Source organism: Thunnus albacares, chromosome 15 (genome assembly GCF_914725855.1).
Source record: "Thunnus albacares chromosome 15, fThuAlb1.1, whole genome shotgun sequence".
Lineage (NCBI taxonomy): Eukaryota > Metazoa > Chordata > Actinopteri > Scombriformes > Scombridae > Thunnus > Thunnus albacares.
The window spans coordinates 17,999,118-18,023,692 of NC_058120.1; the positions used below are offsets into that span (position 1 = coordinate 17,999,118).

At 43.5% G+C, this 24,575-nt stretch overlaps 1 protein-coding gene across 15 annotated transcripts in view; it reads left to right on the plus strand.

The window, feature by feature from the left end:
* Positions 1 to 20,830, plus strand: part of meis2a (Meis homeobox 2a) — a 195,314-nt gene extending 174,484 nt beyond the window's left edge. For 7 of the 15 annotated variants that reach the window (XM_044373976.1, XM_044373980.1, XM_044373981.1 and 4 more), the window contains 3 exons: positions 12,891 to 12,949; positions 15,075 to 15,185; positions 19,014 to 20,830. In XM_044373976.1, coding sequence (XP_044229911.1) covers positions 12,891 to 12,949; positions 15,075 to 15,185; positions 19,014 to 19,324 — 481 coding nt within the window. In that variant the 3' untranslated portion in view covers positions 19,325 to 20,830. Of the gene's footprint in view, positions 1 to 12,890; positions 12,950 to 15,074; positions 15,186 to 15,691; positions 15,772 to 19,013 lie in introns of those variants that run through there. The other 8 variants (XM_044373987.1, XM_044373985.1, XM_044373988.1 and 5 more) reach the window with 3 other exon arrangements.
* The last annotated feature ends 3,745 nt before the right edge of the window (positions 20,831 to 24,575 follow it).

Consider the following 24,575-nt stretch of genomic DNA (forward strand, 5'->3'; position numbering starts at 1 on the left):
CGCCTAACTGAGAGAGAGAGAGAGACTATCGGGGCGCTGCCAACACAGGCATCATGATCCCTCTCATTTAGGGACCGCTAATTGGCAGTTAATTAGCAGAATTGACTCTGTTGTCAGATCCCAAGTGCCAGCCCCCCTACCAACACCCCCTACCCGCTAAGTTCATTTGATCTGGCTGCTTTCTTGATGCTGTAATAATAATCCCATTTTATCTGTTTTGGAGGGAGAAACACATTTGGAAAAAAAAAACAAAACAAAACATATTTTCATTATTGGCAGAGTAAAATAGAACAGACCCCCAGTTGTAGTAGGTCTCATTTTGTTTTTCATTTTGTTCAGCAGTTGTTACAGATCCAAATATCTGTTCACAGTGCAATCTAGAAACATGCCGTACTCACAGGGTAAGCCATGGGAGTCTTAAACAGCTGATGCTAATGTGTGCTGCTGTGTTCATGTGTGCGCTCGGAGTATATGTGCTGCGTGTGAATACATTAGCACATGCCGCTTAGTCTGTTGAAATCCTCATTGTGATTAACATGGCCCACTCCCACTTTATCAGGCACTGGGGGCATATTGGGTCATAGAATGGCATGGACACCCAGCATGGCCACGGAGCAGGCCAGTGCCAACCTCTGTTATGAAAAACAGGTGTTGCTTTAATATAACTGGCACTGTCGGGCAATCACACACAAAAATCAAGGTTTTTTTTTTACTTGTTTTCCCATTACAAGCTCAAGACTCTCCAAGGCTGTGGAATTCTCCCAGCAAAGACGGCATGCAAGGAGAACGAAGCCAGACGAGGCGAGATAGAGAGGCAAAGAGCTGAAAGAGGCATTACAGAGAAAGCATTAGAGAGAGATGGAGAGAGATGGGAGGAGGGAGGTCTTTGTACTTCTCTGCTCCTTTTGGCTCTTTTATTCCTCAACGGCTTGGTTTTATTGGTGGGTCGTTTAATAACAAGGGCTCTGCGTTTGAAATGAAGTCGAGCTGCGTTTGCGTGGGCGAGCCTCCTTTTTTTTTATTTTAAGATGGTAATTTCTGTACTAGGGGTGAGAACTGGAGAGAGATCGAGAGAGAGATCGAGAAAGAGAATACACCAGAGAGAGAGAAGGGAGAGCAAGAGGGTGAGAGTGTGGGAGAGGGAGAATTCAAGGAGAATACAAGGGAGGAAAGTAGGTTAATTTATTTCATTTGCAGGAAGAGAGAGAACTTAAAAAGGAAAAAAAAAAAAAAAAAAGGTTGGTGATAGTGAGAAAGAAAGTGTAAGATGCTGTTTTCATGAACAAGCAGCTTAATGCACACGGGCAGCCACAGTAAGCCTGCCAGAATCTCCCTGTGCCTGAGGCCATCTGTGAGCAGAATAGCAATTTTATTACTTTGTCATTAAACCAATTTCACAGCAGTATTGTTTGTTAATGAGCAGCCGCAAACGAGCGAAGATGTCACGCACTAGAATAGCAGCAAGATTTGTGACCCTAGTTCTCCTCTGTCTTCTCCCAACCTGTACCTCATTCTTATTCTTCTGCTCTTTCTACCGTCGTCTTCTTTCTTAACATCCTTACTGTCATCCTTACTCTCTCCCTGCCATCCTCCCATCCCGCTCACCCCCTCCCTCCCCGTGTTATAGAGGTCCTTGGCTCATAAAGGGAAACTGCTGAAAGATAAAATGCAAAGTCTATACAGTCAAGTCTCTGTTTATGAGCTTCCATTTGCCTTTAGAGCTCATTGGGACGAACGGTTTCTCCGTGGGCTTTCAGGGTGTGCAGCTGGAAAGCCTGGGATATTGGCCTGTTATTTAGCTCTAAAGCCTAACATGGGTGCCAACGGCAAGTGCCAACAGAGGGAGTAGGTGTCTAAATAGGTGCATAAGTCCTTTGGATTGTATGCTAGATGATGTCATGCATTTTTTTGCGATTTTTTAAAAAGTTGTTTAGAGTACCAGGCTTGTTCGTTGCTTATTTGAAGCATTTAATTAGTGTTATAGCCATGTATTTAAAGGAAAGTCTAACTTCAACTCTTGTAGTTGTTGGGTAAGGTATGTTTTCACGAAGACGGCCGTGTGGTTCAGCTGCTATGGTGCTATATGTGTCTTTATGGCTAGTCACTCTGTTTATGTTTTTACTCCGGAGGTCAGTTGGCACAGATTCTTGGTCTCTCTGTGGCTTTTGACTGAGAGAGAAACAGTGAGACCGAGAGAGATTTAAACTGGAGGCCCCAGAGGATCAGACAACCTGACAGAGTAGATTTGGAATAATTAGTTTTATCTGCTGAGGGAGATAGCCAGAGGAGCTGTGTGGTAGCCACAGGGTGTTGCTATGTGTGTCTTGTTGGTGATGTGTTGCAGAAGGCTGAATGTTGTGGATTGGTTTTTTGTGCATGGTGTGTTTGTGTTTGGAAGGAAGGGGGGGGGGGGGGACTAAAAGGGATAAAGGTGACCAGGTGTAACAGAATGGCCTTGAGGGTGTGTGTGTGCGTGTGTGTGTGTATGTGTGTGTGTGTGCGTGCGTCGAAGCCAGAGGACAGGAGCTCCTTCTTAGGCTGAGCTCTTTAAACTCTGTGAACCTCTACTAGGTATTTTCTCTTTGTCCAGGCATGCTCATTCTCTCACTCTTTCTCTCTCTCTCTGTTTTTCTTTACCTCGCTCTTTCACGCTTTGCACTCCCTTTATCCCTCTTTCCTCTGCCTCTGTTTGGATATACAGTAACCACGTGTAAATAAGCATGCTCTTCTATCTTGGTTTTGTTTGTGTTGGTGTCATATTCAAAATAATATCCACTGACCTTCCTCCCCTCCTTTAAGATACAATGAGAGTGAGTGTGTTTGGATATGAAAGGGAAAGGCAGTTGTAATCACATCCCAACAACACTCCACTCTATTATTCCTACCTGTTTGTCAATCAGTCAATCAATCAGTCAAGTTTATTTGTCATATGCAATCATTCAGGTACAATCATAGTGAAATACAATCCCGTCAGTTCCTTCAACTGTGCAATAAAAATAGATTTAAAAAGCAATGACGATTAATAATTTAAAAAATGAGTAATTATATATGTCTATGTGTATGACTGGGAGGGGCAGACTTGGCAGTGACCCCATTTAGGATCCAAGTGGCCGGTGTATGTTTGTGCATATTGTTTGAAGCTGTAATTCATGGCCTGGTGCCCTCTGTGGCTTTGAGGTGCAGTCCAATAAGCCCATCATGGAAGACCCTATAAATCAATATAGCCCTTTGTTTGTTTAAGCCATGCTCTGTCCCAGTTCAGGCCTGTTATGGATGAGATATCAGTAGTGTCTGTGCCAAGCAAGGAAAGAGTGGGAGGGAGGGAGGAGTCATAGGGCCTCTCCACAAAACAAATCCAATCTTAATTGGAACATGGCCCAAAATCTTGCCGTTATCAAACCTGGCAATTTGCAATTTGGGAGAGGTGAGACATAAACGGTGCAGCTTACCGCCACCTTCTCTCCATGCACACACAAACATACACTGGCATGCACTTTGATGAAATTATCAGAGGTAGCTGGAGGAATTAGCCACTATTAGCCTACACTATTACATGCATAACAAGATGCAGAGATACAGAGGAATAGCTGGAGAAAAGAAGGGGGAGAACAATGAGGGGTACTATATTACCCTAATCTAGAGTTTCTCTCTTCCCAGCCTTATGAATATTTATTCCTCCCATTACTGACGATGATGTTTCAATTGGGAGTCTCTGTGAGCATGTACAGAGGGGAGGGAGGGCGGCAGGAATGCTTTTTCCCTAGTGGGGGTAGGGGGGGTGTCTGCCTGTAGCCCCCCAAGACATATCTGCTTTATCATCTTCTTGTTATACTGTATGGGAGACTTTCTTCAGCTTTCTCAAAGGTATGAGGTGAAGAAATGGCAAGTCTCCAAAATGATATACCTGCCATTTGATAAAAAGTTACACTATTTCTTCTGAAATAATAGCAGATATCAGTGTAAAACTTAGATATTTTTTAATCTTAACCTACAAAATGAAGCATTTTGGAGAATGGGGTCATTTGGATTTGCATTTCTAGACCCTTTATAGCAAGAATCATTCATGACAGTTCACAGGCTTAAATTTAAGGATCATATTCTGCAGTGTAGGCTGAATTGAATGTGGCTTTTGTGAGACACTATTTGTTTCAGGCTGTCACATATGAAGGAGGCCAGTCAAAGCTATACACAGTCAGTGGTTGAGCTGATCTGAGAGGCAGAGGGCTCGCTTCAGGCCACCAGGCACATCAGAGTCCCTGTGGTCTGCTCCTCAGTGTCAGTGGTGCTTCTGCCAGCAGTCCCCTCCACAAACAACAGCTATTTATATCACTAGCCTGCTGCTGGGCTTTTTAGCCCTAAACTCTGCTTCTGACCGTGCCTGCACATGTGTGTTTGTGTTCCTGCGTGTTCATTCTTATGTATGTCAAAGCGATTATGTGCAATTGAAACTCTAATTAATTATTCAGTAGGGAAGTCAGAGGCGAGCTGACAACATTTGACCGATGAATCTCGCGGTCGCTAATATGTGCTAGATGCAAACGCACTAACTCAGACACATCATGGAAACGTGCCTGGTGGAAACACTCACGCCACAGACACAAAGATGAGAAGATGATGACATCCCAGTAGGAGGGAGAATCCCTTTCCAAACACACACACACACACACACACACACACACTGAGTCCTGTACTCCCCTGTAGTCTAGCTCTTAAATACTCCAAGTGTAGCAGCACCTAAACCCAGGCATTAGAGTATCTTGACAGTCTATCCACCAGGTTTAGGTGTCACTTTTTAATTGCTCAAACTGCTGTGCATTTTCACTGCCCTAAATTCATGCTTAATAGTAAGGGGGGAAAGTAAGTGGCAACAGGAGATAGAACATGTGCATGTGTATATATGTTTGGGGGTGGGGTGGTAAAAATGGGGGCACCTTCCCTGTGCGCCCTCCCACTGGCTCTGCTTTCTGACTTCAGCTAATGCATTTGAGATTCAGGAGCGTAAGTTCATGTCTGCAAGTATGTGTGTGCGTGTGTGTGTGTACATGTACAGCACATGTATGTTCACAAGTGTGCCCAAGTGTGTATGTGTATTGTGTGAGGACGGAGCTGTTGAAGCCCCTCTTGGCAGGCCCCCTCTTCTTTTCTTTGAGCTGAACCCATTATAGTCTTATAAAGGAGGGAGAAGAGAGACGTTTGATATGAAGCAAAGGAAATAGATTGGCCTTATTTCCTGCCTGGCTGCTGCAACGCAGACACTTGTGTTGCCTAGACGATGCAGGCAATTGACACTCAATTTTGTTTGAAATATCACGCCTCTATCATGTCATTATCAGCTTCCCCTGGTAATCCACAAAGCCGCCCTGTTTGATATCTGACAATAAGGGGGAGTCACAGAGTCGCGGAATCTCTCACTCGATTACCAGGCGGAGAGGGAAAAAAGGGTCGAGAATGAAAGGGAGCAGAAGAAGATAGAACGAGAGACAAAGAAAGGGTGAAAGAAATAGAGATGGAAAGATAGTGCAGGAGAGAGACAGAGAGGCTAAAAAAGTCACACATTTGTATGATAGCAGTGAGAAGTGGATGGAAATGGAGATTATACCTGCCCTCCCCACAGAGACATACAAAGGATCCCAATGGACTGGGCATTGTGGGAAAAGGGGGGAATCTGGGCGATAGGGGTGGCACTCTTCACAACTGAGAAAATGGGGCGATCTTGTAAACACACCCACTCATCTCAGGAGGACTGATGGGTAGGCCGGGGTAATGATAGTGCTGGATTCATTCTGTCTTTTTATTCTCCCTCTGTGTGTGTCTTAGTAAGTGTGTGTGTCTGTGTGTGTATGTGTGTGTGTGTATGTGCCACCCTGCCAGCATGACTCTGTTCTATTTCTTGCTGGCCCTGCATGAAAGCAGGAAGCCCTCACCCACCCAAAAAGGTGAGAAACTGGCTTATAAGGAATGAGCGTTACCTTCCAGCACTGACGGCCTCTGTCATGCGCTATGTGCTGGAACCTTTGACGGGGGCTAATATTGACATATGCTGGATGTTTTCAGACGCTCTTCAAACAAGGGGAAACACAGCTGTTGGTCCCTCAGCTCCTAGGCAGGCAGAGAATACCTTTTGTGCACCTATGCACGTTAATAAGGTGTTGTCTTAAGGGAGGGGAGTGCAAGAGTAAGAGAAGAGGGGCCTCGCTAACAAGGGGGATGTGGATCAACTCTTTCCTTAATCCCCCTGTCTGGTGGTGATATTCAAAAATAACACCGTTAGTAAAAACATTCCAGGGCAGAGGTGCCAGCCTCTGAGGAAGGGGAGGTTAATGAAGGGAAATATTAGGGGACTGTCTGCGAGAAAGAGAAAGAAGAGACGATTCCAACCCCCCCCCCCCCTTTGAACATCTGAAAACTGGTAGAGCTAGGGCAGGTTAGCCATGCTGGGTTGCTACAATAAGGTCTCTTTCATACAGGTGTGTTGACGCCTGGGGCAGGCTTGGTCTCGGTCCATTCCATTCACCCTGGCTGATTTGAACAATAACTATCATATCTCTTAAAAGAGAAGGGAGGGTGAAGCGTCAAAAAGGAGATGCCTGAAAGCTGTGTCAGGGCCAAGAAAAACCCCCGCTGCTGTTGTCAGAGCTTGTTGATGTTGTAGGGAGGAAAAAACGGGCAAGCTTTTTTTTTTTTTTTTTTTTTTTTTTTTTTAACCCCCTCCCTCCATAACCCCACATTTTTTCCTCTACTCCTTTCTCTCCCTCCACTTCTGCACTGGATTCTGTGTTTTTGTGCCGTAGGACAGAGTGTGGTGAGGAGACAGAGGAACAAAGTGCTGCTGTGTGGAGCAGCAGCTGTTGCTTGCTGGATCAAAGGGGCAACAAGCGTGGTCTTCCTGGCCCAACGCTGCTCTGGAGGTGTTTGACAGACAGTCAGCAGCTGGGGCCGCACAGCCCGCCATGTAGGGGTCAGGCCGCTGGTCTGCAAGGCCCAGGGGTGACATGCCCTCACTGGACAGGGGGAAGAGGGGAGAAGGTGTTAGATGGGAGGGTAAATAGAGGGAGAGATGTCTATGTTTGTTTCTTCTGTTGTTTTTCTTGTTGTTGCAGTTTAGAGAGTTGACTTCTGGGATCATTGCTTTCTATTTCATCCAGTTTGAATAGGACTTAAAGATGTTTACTCTTTTGCGATGAGCCGGTGAATCCACACTTATTCATCATAATGCATAGACAGTAGTTGAAACCTGATTTTAAGGGTGAAACCATCAATAGAACAGGATTGCACTCCACACTGCAGCACCTCTTTGGTGCTGACAGAAATTCAGAGTGAGAAAAGAGAGACAGACAGAGAGCGAGCATGCCGCAGTGCTATTGATTTATTTTAATTAGCTGCTCGTTAAATCGTGTCAGTTTGCAACACAAATATATAATTCTTTGTCTGATTTTCCACTCGAGTCTTAATGACTCGTACTCCCCGGGTTTCAGAGAGGAATGACTTCTACAGCTAGACTGACAGAGCAATGCAAATGTTACTCATATAGGGCTGAGGGGGGATGCCACAAAAGGGCAATGAGTGGAGTAATAAAAAGGGAAAGAAAAACAGGTCAGTGAAAGTCCATGGAGGAGAGGTGAAACAGTCCCCCTTTGAGAGGCAGACAAAAGAGTGTGGAGGGGGGTATGGAGGCACTGTAGATGAGAGAAAGAGGGAGAGTGGGAGACAGAGGTATAAACTATGTAAACACAGTGGCTGCCCTAAACGTGGGCCCTCTCCGACGTTCCTAAAAAACGATCCTGCCTCGCTCCGCTTCACATCTGCACTAAATCAAACACTGGGGTGAGGTAATGTTCGCCCAGCTTATGTCTCTTGACTCCTGTTTTAACTTAAAGAAGGGAAGAAGGGATAGCAAAAGGGAAACTCTGCCTCTGATAGGATGAGCAGGAGGAAGCTTCCTCGTTCCAACCCTATCTCTTTGTCCTTTATCTTCATCCTGGAGGAGTGGAGCCTATGAAAAGCTCCTTTGTGATAGTTTATGATTAATCCACAGATACTGTAGGTTCAGTCTGGTGGCAAGCTATGTATAAACTGTTACAGGGGGCCTGTTAGGAGCATGTGAGTTGATTCAATCAGTGTTGTTGACACTACAGTAGATCAGTGTTGGAGGTTCAGTAGCCCCAGACTGCCCCACTGTCTGACCAGACCATAATTAGTGTTTGCTTATACTAAACACACCCTCCTCACGGGGTTAATTTGCATGCACTTCCTGGTCAAAGGACATCGAGTGTTTTTACTCCTCTTTTTTTTTTGAGGGAAGAGGATCAAACTAAAGTTTTCCTCCTTTGATTCCAGTGAGTTGTGACTCAATCGCTGGGGGTTTGGAATCTTTATTTCTTTCTGAAGCGGAAGTATGGAAGCAATGAGCTTTAATAGGAACCAGAGGACAGTCATGTTTGCAAGCAGTGATCGGGGATTGAGTTTGGCGCGTTCTTGTTCAGATTGTGTTGCATCTAATCTTCCTGCAAAGACAGACGGGGGCCTGTGATTCTGTCTGACAAAACGCAAACTTGTTCCCTGTCCCTGGCAAATGAGCTCTGAAAATGGGCATGTGCAGGTCAACCATGAAGGCAATAAACTGTCAACAATTTCTGTGCCACAATTTCAAAACCGTCTCCTGTTTTTGCACAAGCTACAGCGCTACATTTGGAGCGGTCTGGCGATCATTTCTCAGAGAGGACATGTTTAGTATTTCTCTGTTCTTCTCTCCTGTCTCACTCTGGCTCTGGCTCAGTTTCTTTCTTTCATCACAAACTCGTCAAACGAGTGACCCCACTCCTGATTGGCTGGGTTCCCTCCGATCTCCACAGCAATTGGCCGGCCAAGCAGTGAGGCTCTCTCTCTCTCTCTCTCATCTCCCTCCCTCTCGCTCTCTTGGCTGTGCTCCAGGGTAGGGTGGTTTGGCATGACGATTTCTCAGGGAAGGAATGCTGACAACAGGAGCGAGTTACCAGGTGTGGCTGCAAGTCAGTTAACCAGAAACAAGGCCTTTCTGACAGATTGAGATGAGGAAGCAAGAAAAAAAAAAGGAGTAAATACAAGCGCTGGGTCAGACAGACTGGTTTGCTGTGATTTCGTCTTCAGACTTTCAGTCCTCTTCTGCAGTATTTGTCAACATACAGTATAAGGCCCTTTCTGTCTATGATGATGATTCAGTTTGTTTGTTGCATTTAAGGATATAGAAAGTCTCATGAATTAAAGAGCTCTGCTATATAAAACAAAGGCACATGATATGGTACATAGGATTGTGCAAGTTCCCCATTAGACCTAAGTCTCTTCTTCTTTCTCTGACCACCACATACTCCCAATCCCTCCGCACTCACAGACACACTGGGTATAGCATAACATTGAATGTTAGCCAGGGTATTTAACACCTAAGCAGGCACTCTCTGAAGCTTCCCCCCCCCTGCCCCCCTCCCTGTGTGTGTGTGAGCAGATATTAGTAGCCAGGGATGCGGTGTTGATCCAGTCTGGCGGAGACCCCGTGTCAAGTGGACTCCTGCTGCTCTGGCTCCATCATTCATATCTGCCTGTTATTTTCCTCTGCGACCTGCACAGTCAAAACACTCAGAGCACTAGTAAACTTACCACTGGTACCATCTTGTCATGGAGCAGGGTTCTCAGTCTCAGCGTACTGTATCTGCACGTACACATGTATTTGTACGCACGTGCTGGTCACGCCATTTTAGGGCATGTCAGCGGGAAGTGCTACTGTAGGCCAATTGGCAGTAGTGTTTGAAGAATGCGCTGACATGCACATACACACATATTGACGGACACGTGCATACGTATTCACATGCACGCTCTAAAGCATACTTAGCACTGCAACTGCAGTTTTTGATCTGCAACTTGAAAATGTGTTTAAGGTTTAATGGCTAGAAGAAGCCAGTTGCCCGCATTAAACAGCAGTGGACCACTGCCCCCACTGGCCCGCTCCCTCTTCTGGTAATGTACACATTCTGAGCTGTATCCCGAGGAATGACCTCCACACGACCCCCTAACCTTGCCTTTAATTATTTGTTTGAAGACAGCATGGAGTTCCCATGCTGAGAGGTACTCTGTGTACAATGTGTGCATGTGTGTGTGTTGATGTTTCTGTGCTCTAACATTGAGCAGAGGCAGGCCATAATAAGCTAGACCACCAGATGTAGATAATAAAACATGGGCTTTTGGTTGGAGGTTTGAAGCTAGTGTCCCCTGTGAGCCTCCTGTGTTCTGGTTAGTCTACGGACACACTGGCGGTGGTTGTGGTCATGTCCATGGTGTCGATGTGTGGATTTACAGCGCACATGTATATTTTAGCGAGTGGTTGGGAATTCTGAGTCCCCTGTGGTCAACCTCTGTGTCTCTCCCAGGGCCGTAGGTCCTCAGATCCATCCATCTATCCATCCATCCCAGTTGACTGGCCCTCATCTCTGGAGGATTCCTGGTTGTGTTGTTCTAAGCACACACCATTAGCAGCTCACGGGTCGAGGGAAAACAGTGTTATCAGGCCTGGCTCAGATAATCTCAATTGGCTTTACTCAGACTGATAAAAGGTGCTCTAAGGCCACGAGAGGCGCCCCCCACTCCCTCTAGTGCGCCACATCGCCTCCCGGTTACTGTGGCAACTTGTTTAGCGTACAAAAACAGAGCCTTTGTGTGTGTCGATGTGATATGGTGGTAGTTCGCCAATAGGGAATGTTGACAAGAAGCAGGTCCATCTCAGAAGCAGCTTGCGGGGAAAATATTTGAATATCCATATGTTCGTCTACACAACACTGAGCTGTTTTCATACTCAAAATTGCCATTTATGGAGAGCAAACACCCTGATATCTAAACATTTTCCTGTTTACTACATGTCACACATTTCCAGTAAGACGGAAAAACACAAGAGGAAGAACACTACAAAAATAAAGTTGCTCTTTGATCATACAGCATACTCTCTGGTACATCGAGTATTTCCTTTTGCAGTCACTGGAAATCGTATGGGCAAATTTAGCACCTGGGAAGAACATTCCTAATATTATGTGTGTTTATGGTTATGTCCCAGAATAGGTAAGAATGCACATGGTTGTGATTTTGAGCCCCTTGGTGCGTCTAGAAAGGGAGAGAGCAGGACATATATTTTGCGTTGCACTCTGAGCTTAAAGAGGGAGTGTGATACCAGGAATGTCTTACTGTTTACTTGCTCAGCTGGTTTTGATGCTGGAAGCGTCTTTCTCTCTTAAGCACCACAGGCATTTCTGACAGCATTGCTATCCAAGAATGCTTTGTCTCCTTTGTTCTATTGAAAAATACGTTCACAGTTATTAAAACTTAATCCTCAGTCCTCCCCTAAATCACAAATCATACATACCAATCTTATAATTTCCAATCCAGGTCTCTCATTTGTGCACCCCACCTCCCTTCCTCCTCCATCGTCCTCTCTCATTCTCATATGGATGTGTTTCATCTTTTTCTCTCGGGGGCCCGCAGCACCCCTGCGTACCTGCACTCTGGATGCCCCCTGGCAAATGAGCACCGCGTCTCTCTTTTCCCAACCGTGCATTTTGTACGTTTAACCATGTCACTTTGAGCCGGGCAGATTACAGGCGTTTAAGTTCATTGGAGAAGGTAAGGGCAGGTATCAGGGCTTCATGGGGGATTAGGAGCCCAAATTGGTTCCAGCTCTCCCTTCCTTCTAATGACCAGTTCTTTAGCCGTACTGATGGTGCCATGGCCCGTACGTTAGAAGAGGGCGGTGAGGCCTTTTTTTTCCCTCTCCTCTGCTTTTTTGGAACCAGCAAAAGACTCCATGCTGGACAGCTCCAACGTGATTTGAAACCCCCATTTAATATCAACCACATGGTGGTACCTGTAGTGCTAAGTCCATGCTCCGTTTTTAGTATGTGAAAGTGAATGAGATAAAGGCAGAGAGTGGAAGGGTGTAAAGGAGGAAGAAAGAGAGAAAGGTGGAGGGCTTGCTCGGCCTTAGTGGCCAGCTTGCATTTGACACAGCTCAAGGCACCCCATTCGAAGTTAAAAAGGTTGCCCCTGGCTGGCAGTCACCTCCAGATGACCTCTGGCTCTACACTGGAAAAGCCACAGGAGCAAGGCCGGCTGGGGAGGCTTTGTGGAGCTGCACTTATTCGCTGCTGTGGTGGTGATAAAACTTCAGACAGCCTAATTGATGGGCTCGCTGACATAACAATACCTTGTGAAAGCACGGAGTGGCCCATGCCTGGTCCTCATTTCTAGACAGCTGGAAGGGGAGCAGAACCCCCTACAATGCAGCCAGAGTGGGGTCCCACTGAGGGGAAGGGTGGAATTGGGGGTGGAGTGGTGGGGAGTAATGAAAGGAACCATTTGTATCCTGCACTTTGCTAACTTAAAGCTTACTTGAAACTTCCAGTGGGTGATAGCCCTGTAGAACTAACATTGTTTCGGAGAAGGAACTTTATAAAATATACTATACATATAAAGTTGGTGCGTGAAACTGGTTGCAAAAGTGACTAAGAAAGACAGCGAGAGGGAGAAATGGATGTGCCACGATGAGGGTTCTTCTGTGCCCAAGCTGCACTTAATACTTGAGGAATGTCTCCCTGGTGCCCATAGCAACCAAACGTAATCAAAAGCTTTATTAAAAGAGGGGGGAATAGATCATAAGGAACATTAAAAGTATCCCTCACTGGGTTCCCAAGTCAGCACACAATTGCTCTTTTGTTTGTTGCTGTTTTGTTGTGAGCTCCTCTCTCAAGGACTCGGTGGCTAATGTTGCCATTAAGTCATGCAACACTGTTTTGTCTTTGTGGTGGCTTGTGATGAATCTTTCTGTGTGTGAATGCAGGATGATTTAATGTTTGTTTTTTCCTCTCTGCCTCTGCCAGGTTCATTAACGCCAGGAGAAGAATAGTACAGCCCATGATTGACCAGTCAAATCGAGCAGGTAAAAAAAAAAAAAAAGAAAAAAGAACAACCCAGCTGACATACAGTGGAGAACTACTTCTCTCCCTTTCTTTCCCCAGCATGAAGACACCCTTTTCAAATCCTTTACTGGCATGCACATCGTGCCTGGAGCCCAGCTTTTTTTTAAAGGGGCGCCCTACCTCGACTTCCCCCAAAAACCTTTCTGCTCCCTCCCCTTCATCCCCTTTTCCATTTTCTCAATGTGATGTGTTCAGCAGAGGTGCAGGCTGTTTGTTGATTGACTCTAATTGGAGATTTCCCAGTCTAAGTGGGGAGAGAGGTATATTAGCACTCTCTCTGTGAATTACTAATTGGACACAAGAGTGCCAGAAAGGCTAGCAGCAATTTATGAGTTATCTCCTTTTCTAGAATGTTTTATTCTTAATTTTTATCCAATCCAGGGTTAGGGGGGTTCCTCTCATTTTTTCTGCTGCTTTTTATTTTACTCCCTCAAGAACTACAGCTCTGAATGTTAAAGGACCAGTGTGTAGAATTTCGTTGCATCCAGCAGAACAGACTTGGCAGAAATGGTATATAATGTTCATAGGTATGTTCTGATTAGTGTATAATCAGCCGAAAATAGGATTTTTTTTGTTTTCTTTACCTTAGAATGAGCCCTTTATATCTACATAGGGAGCGGATCCCCTTCCATGGAGGCTGCCATGTTGCACCGCCATGTTTCTACAGTAGCCAAGGGTGGACCTAGAGAGGGCCTTTCAGGTTTTTTACGTAGTTTCGCAGCCACCATAGATTCTCCTACATGCTTGGAAGGGGTGGGGCGAGGGGAGGGGTATTCATTTGGTCGCAATATGCAACCACACCGCTAGATGCCACTAAATCTTACACACTGGTCCTTTAAACTTCAGTAGTTATTCAGCACATTTTAAATATCAAGACCATAGCTAATGATTCATTTCAGTTTCACAGTATCAAATAATTTATTTTCAGTTTATATGATGTTTTGAATGAATCAGATCTGATGCAGTGATTTAAGGACTATGCAAGGAGAGATTTTCATTTATTTAAAACAGATTATAGAAATCATATTGTTAATTGATAACAGTTAATTTCTATATATATTTATTGTGGTCTGATTACAAAAAGCGCAGAAAAAATGAGTTGTAAACATGCCTCTCTGTGATCCCTTGGAATGATTCAGTCACCCTAAGCTTCATTGACTATGGCATTACCAAAAAGAAGCCAAGTAATTTGTCTCAGGGAGGGAAAAGCTGTTTTTGTTGATTAGCAAGCTCCCCGTCTTAAAAAGGTCCCTACACACCGGGGTGGAGATTGTTCAAACGAACATGAGCCATGATTAAAATGAGACGCACTTACAAATGTGGGCGACTCTTTCTACAATTACAGCGCTCTTGTGTGGAATATTTGACAGCATGCAACCAATGCGTGCCAATCAACAATCTCTCCAAAAACAGCATGACTAACAGCTCCCCCTAATCTTTGTGAATTACAGATTATCCAAGATAATGCTGTTATAGTCCTAGAATACACTGTTTTCTACAGACTCCAAAGAGCATTAGTTCATTAGGGCTAATAATAGACAAAAAAAAGATACAACTGAGCAAATTGATTGCTACTATATTGTCTGTATCATGACAGATATCAGGTAAATCATAATATTGAAACATTGGACAGCTTTGGGATTATTTTCAGAATTGTATGTTATGTTATGTTATATGTTATGTTAAATAATACAATATATACATTGTGATACTGATATATATACTGATTTGAGCAATGAGTGGGTGAATTGCCTTCTATGGCAGAAATTCTTCTCATCCTGTCAAACTGCATGCTTTCTTCTCTCAGTTAAGAGAACAATGTATCTCCTGTGAGTGTGGTTTTGAATGACACTGGCTGTGTGTGTGTGCGCGCACGCGTGTGTGAGTGTGTGTGTGTGCTTGCATGCACGAGGACCTACTGTATGCGTGTTTGCATGCCACGCGTCAGTTAGTGCGGTCCACAAACATGAGCACAATGTCTTACAGTATGTTTGGGCTGGAGCTGGGACAATTGCTGATTGTCTGGTGTGTTTTCTCTTCTTCTTCCCCCTCCCTTTTTCATGTCCACGTTTTGACTACAATCAGGTTTTCTTCTTGATCCTTCAGTGAGCCAAGGAGCAGCGTACAGTCCAGAGGGCCAGCCAATGGGCAGCTTTGTGCTGGATGGTCAGCAACACATGGGGATCCGACCAGCTGGTGAGTCCATCCATCTCGCTTCATTCGTCCCTTTTCCCTCCATCATGCCTGCTACACCAGTCACTATAGTTTTACCCACAGTTATCACAGAGCTGATCAACACTGATCCTCTTGTGTGTAGCATGACTTTTAGTCACCTCAGCACGGAGCATATCCCCAAGTCAGCAAACATAATACTAACAAGTGCTACACAACCACAATAACACTTCTCTTTGAAAGTCTTCTCACCATTCCCCCAGAATGCTGCCTGCCTGTCTTGCTTGTTTGTTTTTTCTCTAATCTAACACATCTGGGAAAATCCCTCACAAATGATCATAAAAAAAAAGGGATTTGCAGGATGCCATGCAAAATAAAAACACTTCTTCTCCACCTTCCTGTTCCCACACCCTTGTCATTTTCCATCTGAAGCTAACCAACCTCATCCGCTCTATCAGTGGGTCTCCTCTACCCTCTCTGTGATTCAAACTCCTGCTGACCCTTTTCTGGCGTTTATCTCCTCTTTCTAGGGCCTATGAGTGGAATGGGGATGAATATGGGCATGGATGGGCAATGGCACTACATGTAACCTCCAACTTGTAAAGCAAAACGCAAAGAAAAAGGGGGAAGTAAGTACTGGGCTCTTTTCCTTGTTTTTTTACACTTTGGGGCTGTGGGTTTTTATTTTTTTTTACCCACAATTCCCTTTCACTTCACAAGCACTACCCTTTCTTACCCATGACCATCATTGTGCAGCAAGCTCCAATCCCCCTACTCCCCAGCATCAACGATTATCAGCAGGCATGCAGGGATGTTTTAGCAAGCGTTAAGAGGGGGGCCAGTAGCCAAGAATGAATTGAAGACTTGGGAAAAAGAGCGAGCTGTCCTGGGACAGAGAGGACCCGACTTGTGGCGCCAGACAACAAGAACGACAACAGAAGAAGGAGGGGAAGAAACAACCTGGCATGGCATGCACAAATTTATTTATCACAACAGCACCATCGCTCTCCCCATCCTGGACAGCCAATGCAAATGTTGGACATTTAGGGAAAAAATAACATCTCCTGGGGAATGGGCTGACGGGGAGAAATTAAGCAGGCTCCAGTGAAGCGATAAAGAAGGAGAAGTGAAACTGTCCTCCGAGTGACATAAATCTGTCTGGGGAAGGATTGATGCCCAAATTATCTTATATGCAAAGACGGGAACACTGCAGTACATTACGGTCCCTGAGCGAGATATACGGGCCGTGGGTGACATGGCCGATCCTTCACTGGGGGTTTGGTTTGAGCTGTGTAAAGGGAGGAATGAGTGTGGGGGGGGGGGGAGCTGTGTGTTTTGATTATTTTTTACTGGAGGGAGACGATTTAAGGGGGGGCGGGGGCCAGTGACTAGCCTGACCTGAGACTCACAGACAAGAGCAGGGAGACATTGAGATAAATTTATAAGGTTGTAGAAACAAGCATGGCTGCATCTAAAAGGGGGAGAATCTCTTTCACGCATACAGATACAGTCTGTGTCACTGTCTCTCTGAATCTCTCTCTCTCTCTCTCACACACACACACACACAATCCCTATACAGCTAAATGGCGGCAGTCTGATTAAGCTGGCAATTCTGCCTCCCGCTTGTGCCACAGTGCTGACATTTGAAAAATCAAGACATATCACATCCCAAAGGCGGCAGGGCAGAAGAGATTTTGCACCTAAACTCCCTTGCCCAATGAGGCACAATATAATAACACTTACCTTGATTAAAAGAACCCTTTATATGTAAATGGAGACTGGATTTTCCAAAGGGTCACAGCAGCGATTCTGCCGACGGAGATCATTTCACCCCTTCAGTCCTCGCTTCCTCTCTCTCTCTCTCTCTCTCTCTCTCTCTCCCCATTCCTCTGTTTCTCCTTGTCTCGCTCGTTTTCTCTCATCCCCTCCTGTCTTTGCTAATGGCAGCAGGAGAGAAAAAAAAAAAAAGGAAAATCAGGAAGCAATGTTCCCTAAAACAGCCACACAGAGACAACATTTGCTCAGGTTGGCTAATTCTTAATATAGGGCTATATAATTTTGAGACTATTTAATTACGTAACATACTTTATGCTTCATGACCAATTACATTAATAGCTTAATACAGAGGAATATTATCCTCTCTTGATTTGATTACACAGCCACACAATATGGTATATTTGGTACTTAATTATGGCCAGCCATTGAGCAGGACTGCTGTGCCATAACAGAAGCGCACAGCCAGTCAGCCAAGGAGACAGGCATGCAGGGATGGAGAGAGGGAGAGAGAGGCCCAGTCTGTCCTCAGTTATTGTCTTCAGATGGTTTTACCACTCTTGTTAATAAAGGAGGGGGGTCTCAGATCTACTTAACGGAATGACTGCAGCTTACAAGACTGGAGATTACCAGCTTACAGTGTCAAAAACATCTGCTGGGCCTTTTAACAGGAGCTGCTCTAGGTTATATGGAGGTGAGGGCACCCATCATACCCCAACACCCTGAATGATTTATTTATTTTATGACCCCAGTAGTGAGGTTTTAAGAGACCTGCTCTGACAAACATGTGCATTTCAAATGAACTGACATGGAAAGGGAGTGTTAGAAAATGGCACAGCTTTCAACCAATGAGACTGGTCATTAATCTTGGCCTTTGCTGTCCCTTTCTCCCTCTCTCCTTTCTGTCGTCCTCCTCTTCCCCTCACCAGGGCCCTCCAGTGTAATTTCTTAATTGCAGTGTACTAAGGTGGAGGAATGCAGAGAGTGAGCATGCCTAGTGACCTTGCGGTGACCTCTCCCCTCCTATTACAGCTCCTAATCCCCCAGGGGTTCACATTACAAAGCAGGCCGTCCCAGACCCAGGCCCCCTGGCTCCAGCGGGACCCCCTGCTCTCACTTGTCTCTCCCCAAGGTCCAAGCCTCTAGACCAGCCATGTTCCCATACTCCAGTCCCAGGCTCCAGGAACAGCCCCCCCCCCCCCCACCCCACCCCTACATCTTTCTTTTTTCTTTCTGATTACTACAAACAACCGTGTGAAAAGCCAAAAACAGTGGCACCGCAGAGCAAGCTCTGTGTCCTGGGTCCTATCACAGTATGAGGGATGCCAGCATGCTGAGGTCTCTACACATATGAAGTGGAGTCCATCTTAAGGGACATCAATATACCCCACCTCCTTTTTCCTTTCCTTTCTCTTTCTAGTTCCTTTTATCTTTGTTGCTCTGTCTTGCTGCTGCTTCCTACTCTCTTTTTTTTTTCACTTCCAAAACCCACATATACCATGCATCTAAGAGCAGTACTTTGTTTTGCTTAAAACGCTCTCATTCATGGGTGGAACCAAGCCTTTAATGTTCACTGTCTTGGTGATACAGCTAACCAAGTCCTAAATTATTTAATAACTTCTTTAAGGGATTCTAAATCAAATATGTTCACAGAGGCACGTTCCCATGAGAGAATGCCTGTTCGGTTTGTCACTAAACTCAGCTGGGGAATCGACTGTTCCATTCAAGTATTAGCACTTCTCCGCATCAATACGGCTGGTTGCTTTTCCTCACATCCTCCAGGACCGCAGTGTCTGTGGATGACCGAGGATCACTTTCCAACCTGAGTCCTGACCACAACACTATTGGGCATTGTAAACCCCTCACCATAGTCTAAAATAGGCCAATGCAATAATGTCTTTTAGGAGCTAAAAGCGCTGTAGTCGCAGACGCAGTGTCGTAAAATTTACTAAGCTCTTTGTTGTTGAAGTCGTGTGTAAATTGAATTAAGGCCTGTTAATTGAGAAGCAGTGCAGTGAGAAAATTGTTTTATTGACTGCGTAAATACATTTTTTCTCTTTCTTTCTGTCTCCCTCTCAGGTCTGCCAGGCATGCCAGGGGAATACGTACCTCAGAGCGGTCCTATGGGCATGAGCATGGCCCCAACTACTTACACCAACCCTCATCAGATGACCTCTCATCCTTCCCATCTCCGACACGGACCCCCTCTCCACGCGTACCTTCCCGATCACCACCACGCCCACCACCCTCACCACCCTCACCACGCCATGCTGATGCACGGAGGACCCTCGTCGCACCCAGGAATGACCATGTCTGCACAGAGAACCCCCTTGCTCACTCCTATTGACCCCAGTACTGGAGGACAAGGCCTGGACATCCATGCCCAATAGTATAAGGGAACTTTGCTACCACGACAACAGCAGCTACTACAAGAAAACAGTTAAAAAGAAAGCAGCAGCCCACAATAAATCCTATTTTGAGACTATTTTTAACAATAAAAAATGAACCCTTTTGACCAGAATTTGACACTAAAGAAACAGAATTCCAGATGAACTGTGATAATTCTTTTTTTTTTTTTTTTTTTTTTTAAACTTGTCAATTTTGTTACTTTCATCCAAACAGAGGACCAAGCTGACAAGAACACTTTGTAAAGTCTTGGGCTTTTGTTAAAGATCAACAGAGGATGTTTTGACATACACGTGTGCGAAGAACGGACAGATGCACACACTCCAAAACACACACTTTTCGCACACACACACACCATCATAAACATCTTCAGTACACTTTCATGTCACGCTTCTAAAATAAAATCACTCTGGAAGATTTTAAAAAAAAAAAGAAACAACAGAAAGACTCCAAGAGTTATAACTACTGTAGTATAAAAAGTATAGATAAATAAGTTAAAACTTGTGCATTTTTCGTTGATCACATGGTTTATGTTTTCTGAGCTAGTTTTAGAATTAAAGGTTAACCTTTTCTCTCTCACACTGTGTGTGCTCCTTCCTGGAGGAGAAACTGTCTCGCAGCACAGCACTATAAAAGAAAAAAAAAAAAATCAAAAAAAAAAAAAAACAATAAGAAGATGGAACATCTCAAAAAGGCTCCAAACCACAGAGGGCAATCAGGTCCTGTCCCCCATAAGAACAGGGCATGATGGGAAAAGGCTGCTAAATGACACCGGATCTCTCCAGAAGATTCAGTTTGAACATTTGTCATGCCCCTCTTTTTTTGGCTCATGAATGAATGTTGCCCTGTAGGTTTTAAAGGAAAAAAATCTTTGTTTGAATTGCCCAAGCACTGGATTGTGTTGGTTTTATACATTTTTATTTTAATATTATTTTATTTTTTTGTACCCTGGACTCTCATTGGTAAGAGCCTATTGAAGGAAGCTTAATAGTGGAAAAGCAACATCCTACACAGCTTCTTTATCTGCGGATCAACATTCTTGCCATAAGGACAATACTGACACAAACGTTGATTCTGTGGCACTGGAGAAGCATTTGATGGTTGATGCACCAAAAAACCTAAAACTAAAAAAAAAAAAAAAAGAAAAAAAATCTTAAATTATGAACTCAATGCTTTTGGGGGAAAAAAAGCTGAGAGAATATTGTAACAAACTTCGTACAGAGTTCAGTCTATTAATTGTTTCATGTTAGATATTCTATGTGTTTACCTCAATTGAAAAAGAATGTTTTTGCTAGTTTCAGATCTGCTGTGGCATTGATATTGTATGTCCATGAATTCCTTCCTTTTTCAGCACGTGTTCCTCACTAGATGATAAGATGCCGTCTCCCTTAAGCTTTGTCAAAAATACATTAAATACTTGTATGAGGACTGTGACGTAATGTTTAAAAGGTGTTCAGTCACAAATGCTGTAATAAATATTTCATTTTTGATTTTGTTAGATTTTTGTGTGATTAACTGAGAGTCTTTATCTATGTTCCCATTTTTGAACAGTAATAAGATTAATTGTTCATTATTATTATTTCTGCGTCGTCGCTTGTCAGTATGGTCTCACGTTTTAATTTTACATTTGTAAAATTAAAAATAGTTCAATTCTCACTTTTTTTTTTTCCAGCACTCCATTTCCAGTGGCTTGCAAGACCGCACCTTTGCTTATGAAACACCTTCTTAAAACGACAATTACAAATTACGATTGAAATACATCTTGCCATGGCAATTTATTTAGGCGCACAAATATGTCCACCAAATGATAAATAACTGTCAAATGCAAATGAAGGGTATAAATTACACAGTAAATTCACCATCAACCCGACTTAGTTTTAGACCAAAAGATGAAGGCTTATTAAAAAAAAAAAAAAAAAAAAAAAAAAAAAAAAAAGGACGTCGACTGTGGCCTCTAGTTCTTACACAGATAAACAAAAATAAATAAAGATTTTTGAAGAGGATTCATTTCATACTGAAATTTCTTAAGAAGATCTCAATGTGTTAAAATAAATAAATAAATATGAATTTCTAAAATGGTTTAAAATGGATTAATAAATATTTTAAATATTTCTGGCAGTGTAATAAACTCAGGGTATCCATAATCTGGAGGGGTAAAAAAGTTGACTTATTTTAGGTGAATTCACCCCTCACTCTATCCCCGGCTTTCAAACAATAGAGCAAGGATTTGTCCCCAGTGTAATTGCTCCTACTGAGAACCATGGCTGGCCCTCTCTGTGAATGCTCTGCTCGTTTCTGCCGTTTTGCAGCGCCGCCTGTCGGCCAAATGCGGCACAGTCGTACAGCAGGACTACACAGATGGGGCTTTGATAGGCTATCTCTTCTCTCTCTTCTCTATCTGCTCGCCTGTGTTTGCCCGCGGCCATCCAAGTTATAGCCTCAGACCAGAAATGACAACATCACTTCGGCTGAAATATTTCCTGTCCCTCGAATAAAACTTCAAACGTGCGCTACGTTGGATTCAAGGCTTTAAATTAGTTTTTTTTTTTTTTTCTTCAGTGTTTGTCTTTTAATTTTCACTACAAACACTGCTTAGCCTCTTCAACAGTCTTCAGAACCAGCAAATCAGAAAAAGTCAGAAACAAAAACAACAACAACATAATAATAATAATAATAATAATAATAATAATAATAATAATAAATTAGAATTGTATTACTTCTATTTAGTGCATGAAAACAAACTAACCTGGGTTTTCGTTTATAAACTCACCTCTGTGGCCTGCTGAAAGTTGTTTTTTTTTTCTTTCTTTCAGCAATCAGCGAGCAAACCTTTGCTTGTTTTGTCCTGGATTTATTTTTTTATTTATTTTTTTTTTACATTGGCCTAAATATGACCTGACCCTTTATTTGCTATTTATTCATTTGTAGTTATCCAAAACTATTGTAAATTATTATTTAGTTGTTAAAGTGTATTTTTTGCAAACACCCATTTGTTTAAACAGTGGTTATATTCATTTATTTATTCATCGGTTGTTTTTTCTGTTTAAAAAAAAAAAGTGAAAAGAAAAAGTGAGATTAATTATAATGACGTCTTTTTCTGATTTAAAATCACTTTTGGAGACTAAACATTTCCAGAACAATTTTCTGCAGGGAAAGCTTTTTTTTTTTTTTAAAGCCAATATCAACAGTTTATTTTCTGTATATTGGAAATAGTTCCTTTTACCCTATTAATGGTCACTCAACAGCATGATCTCCTTTCAGGTTATTTCAGTATTTGGTTTTAGTGTTCTGCGGGTTGTCTGTGAAATTTCGGACATAAATATCTGCACAGATCATCTTTATGTAACATTTTCCACGCGCACAGAGGGGTGTTGAGCCTTAACCAGGTCGAAAAAGAAAACGTAGATATTTATTGGTTTTACACCGGAGTCTAGTTAATCATGTATCTTCTTCTCTCAAGTATTTAAAACCTAAAAGTCCTTTTTTGTTTTTCTTGTGCTCTATTATTCTGCGGATAAAACGGAAGGAAGAAGCCCTCCGTTTTGTGCGGAGATTATCAGATGAAAAAGAGAGAAAACGTGAGGATTACTGTGGATGGAGAGGATTTTAATATTAATAGTTTTCTTTTTTTTCCCCTTTCCCCCCCCTCTCTCCCTCCTTCCCTCCCTCCTTCCCTCCCTCCCTCCACCTCCTCCTCCTCCTCCTCCTCCCCCCCTTTCCCGATGAGACAGAAGGTAGATTGCCTCTGCTGCTTTCCTTTTGCCGATTCGGTGTGACAGGGATGATGGATGATCCAGCCGAGCTAAACAACTCCTCCCCTTCATCTCCTCCCTGTCAAAGCCAGTCCGGGCTGCTGCTGCAGGAATAAAATAAGGAATATATTCCCTCTGCACTGCTGCACAATGCAGCCCGGGTCCTCTGGAAGACACTCACTTCGCCCGTGCAACAATATTAAAAGTCTACACAGTTTTTACCCGCCAGAAACACTACGCGTTATGTGTGTGAGTGCGCGCGTGCTACAGAGGCAACATGTTAATAATGCTTATGTTATTGGCTCTCTTTTCTCTGCAGAGCATCTGGTAAAGTGGGGCGTATGATCTGAGAGAGGGCTGCAAATATGTATTTTTAGATACACGAGTGCATCTGCTGGCTGCGAGGGAGAAACACATTTAAAAAAAAAAAAAGTTTTTGCGTCTTTGTTTTTCTTTCAAAACGCTGATTTGGATAGTGGTCATAAAAAAAAAGGGACGCACACGCAGGGGCTGAGTGTCCTTCGCTTTGCAGCTGGCTCTCCCCAAAATGGCTTGCTATGGGGGACAGTTTTTAGTTTTTTGTGTGTGTGTGTTTGCGTGTGTGTGTGTGTGTGTGCTGCCCTCCTTTTTTTTTTAAACATTTCAGCAGTTTTCTCTCCTCTTGCCATAAGGTGTTTCTATGACTACGTTATGTAGGCCTGTGTGAGCGGGTCAGAGGCGGGGGTCCCTGGGAGAAAAGGGCCGCATTTGGCTGATCATTTATCAATGTCAACCGCATAATGATTCTCCCTGCAGTCCCCCTATTGATGAGGATAATTACATTAGCTCAGAGTGACTGATCAATAAAGCCCAGGGAAAATGGTTTATTATAGCACCACCAAAAAGGCTTTCTGGAAGAGGGGGACTGGCTGCTGTTTTTTTTTTTTTTTTTCAAAAATAAATAAAAGGCAGGGTTGATCTGCGCAATCCAAACTCCGGAAAGATAACCGAGTGAGAGGGAAAACTTCATCCTGACGCAGATTTTGTGTTGTGATTTTAGTGCAACCTTTAGTTTTTTCCCCCCTTCCCACGACTGTATAGTATTCTCATCTTTTCTTTCTTTTATAGCTGTTTAATGTCTAAAGTGAAGCTAGTTTATTTTTTCAACAGGCGCTGGAATCCAAAATACACTACAATACCCATCTTTATTACATGAGGAAACACTTGATCTTCTTGGGGCTGGAAATCGTTCAGTTTTAAACTCAGCTGGCAAAGTCAGATTGACTAATGCAACATATATTCATGTCTTCATGTGATTTTACCTGATGATCAAAAAAAAAAAAAAAAAAATACTGGAGGTAACATAGCACCTAAAGGCACCATGTAGCTGGTTAAGGTGCTGATTTCAGAAAATATTGTCTTTATAATCTGCATCTTGATGGCAGTGACGTCTGATGCAGTGACTAACAGATCAAACCGGCCTTCATGTGGAAAACCTTGAATT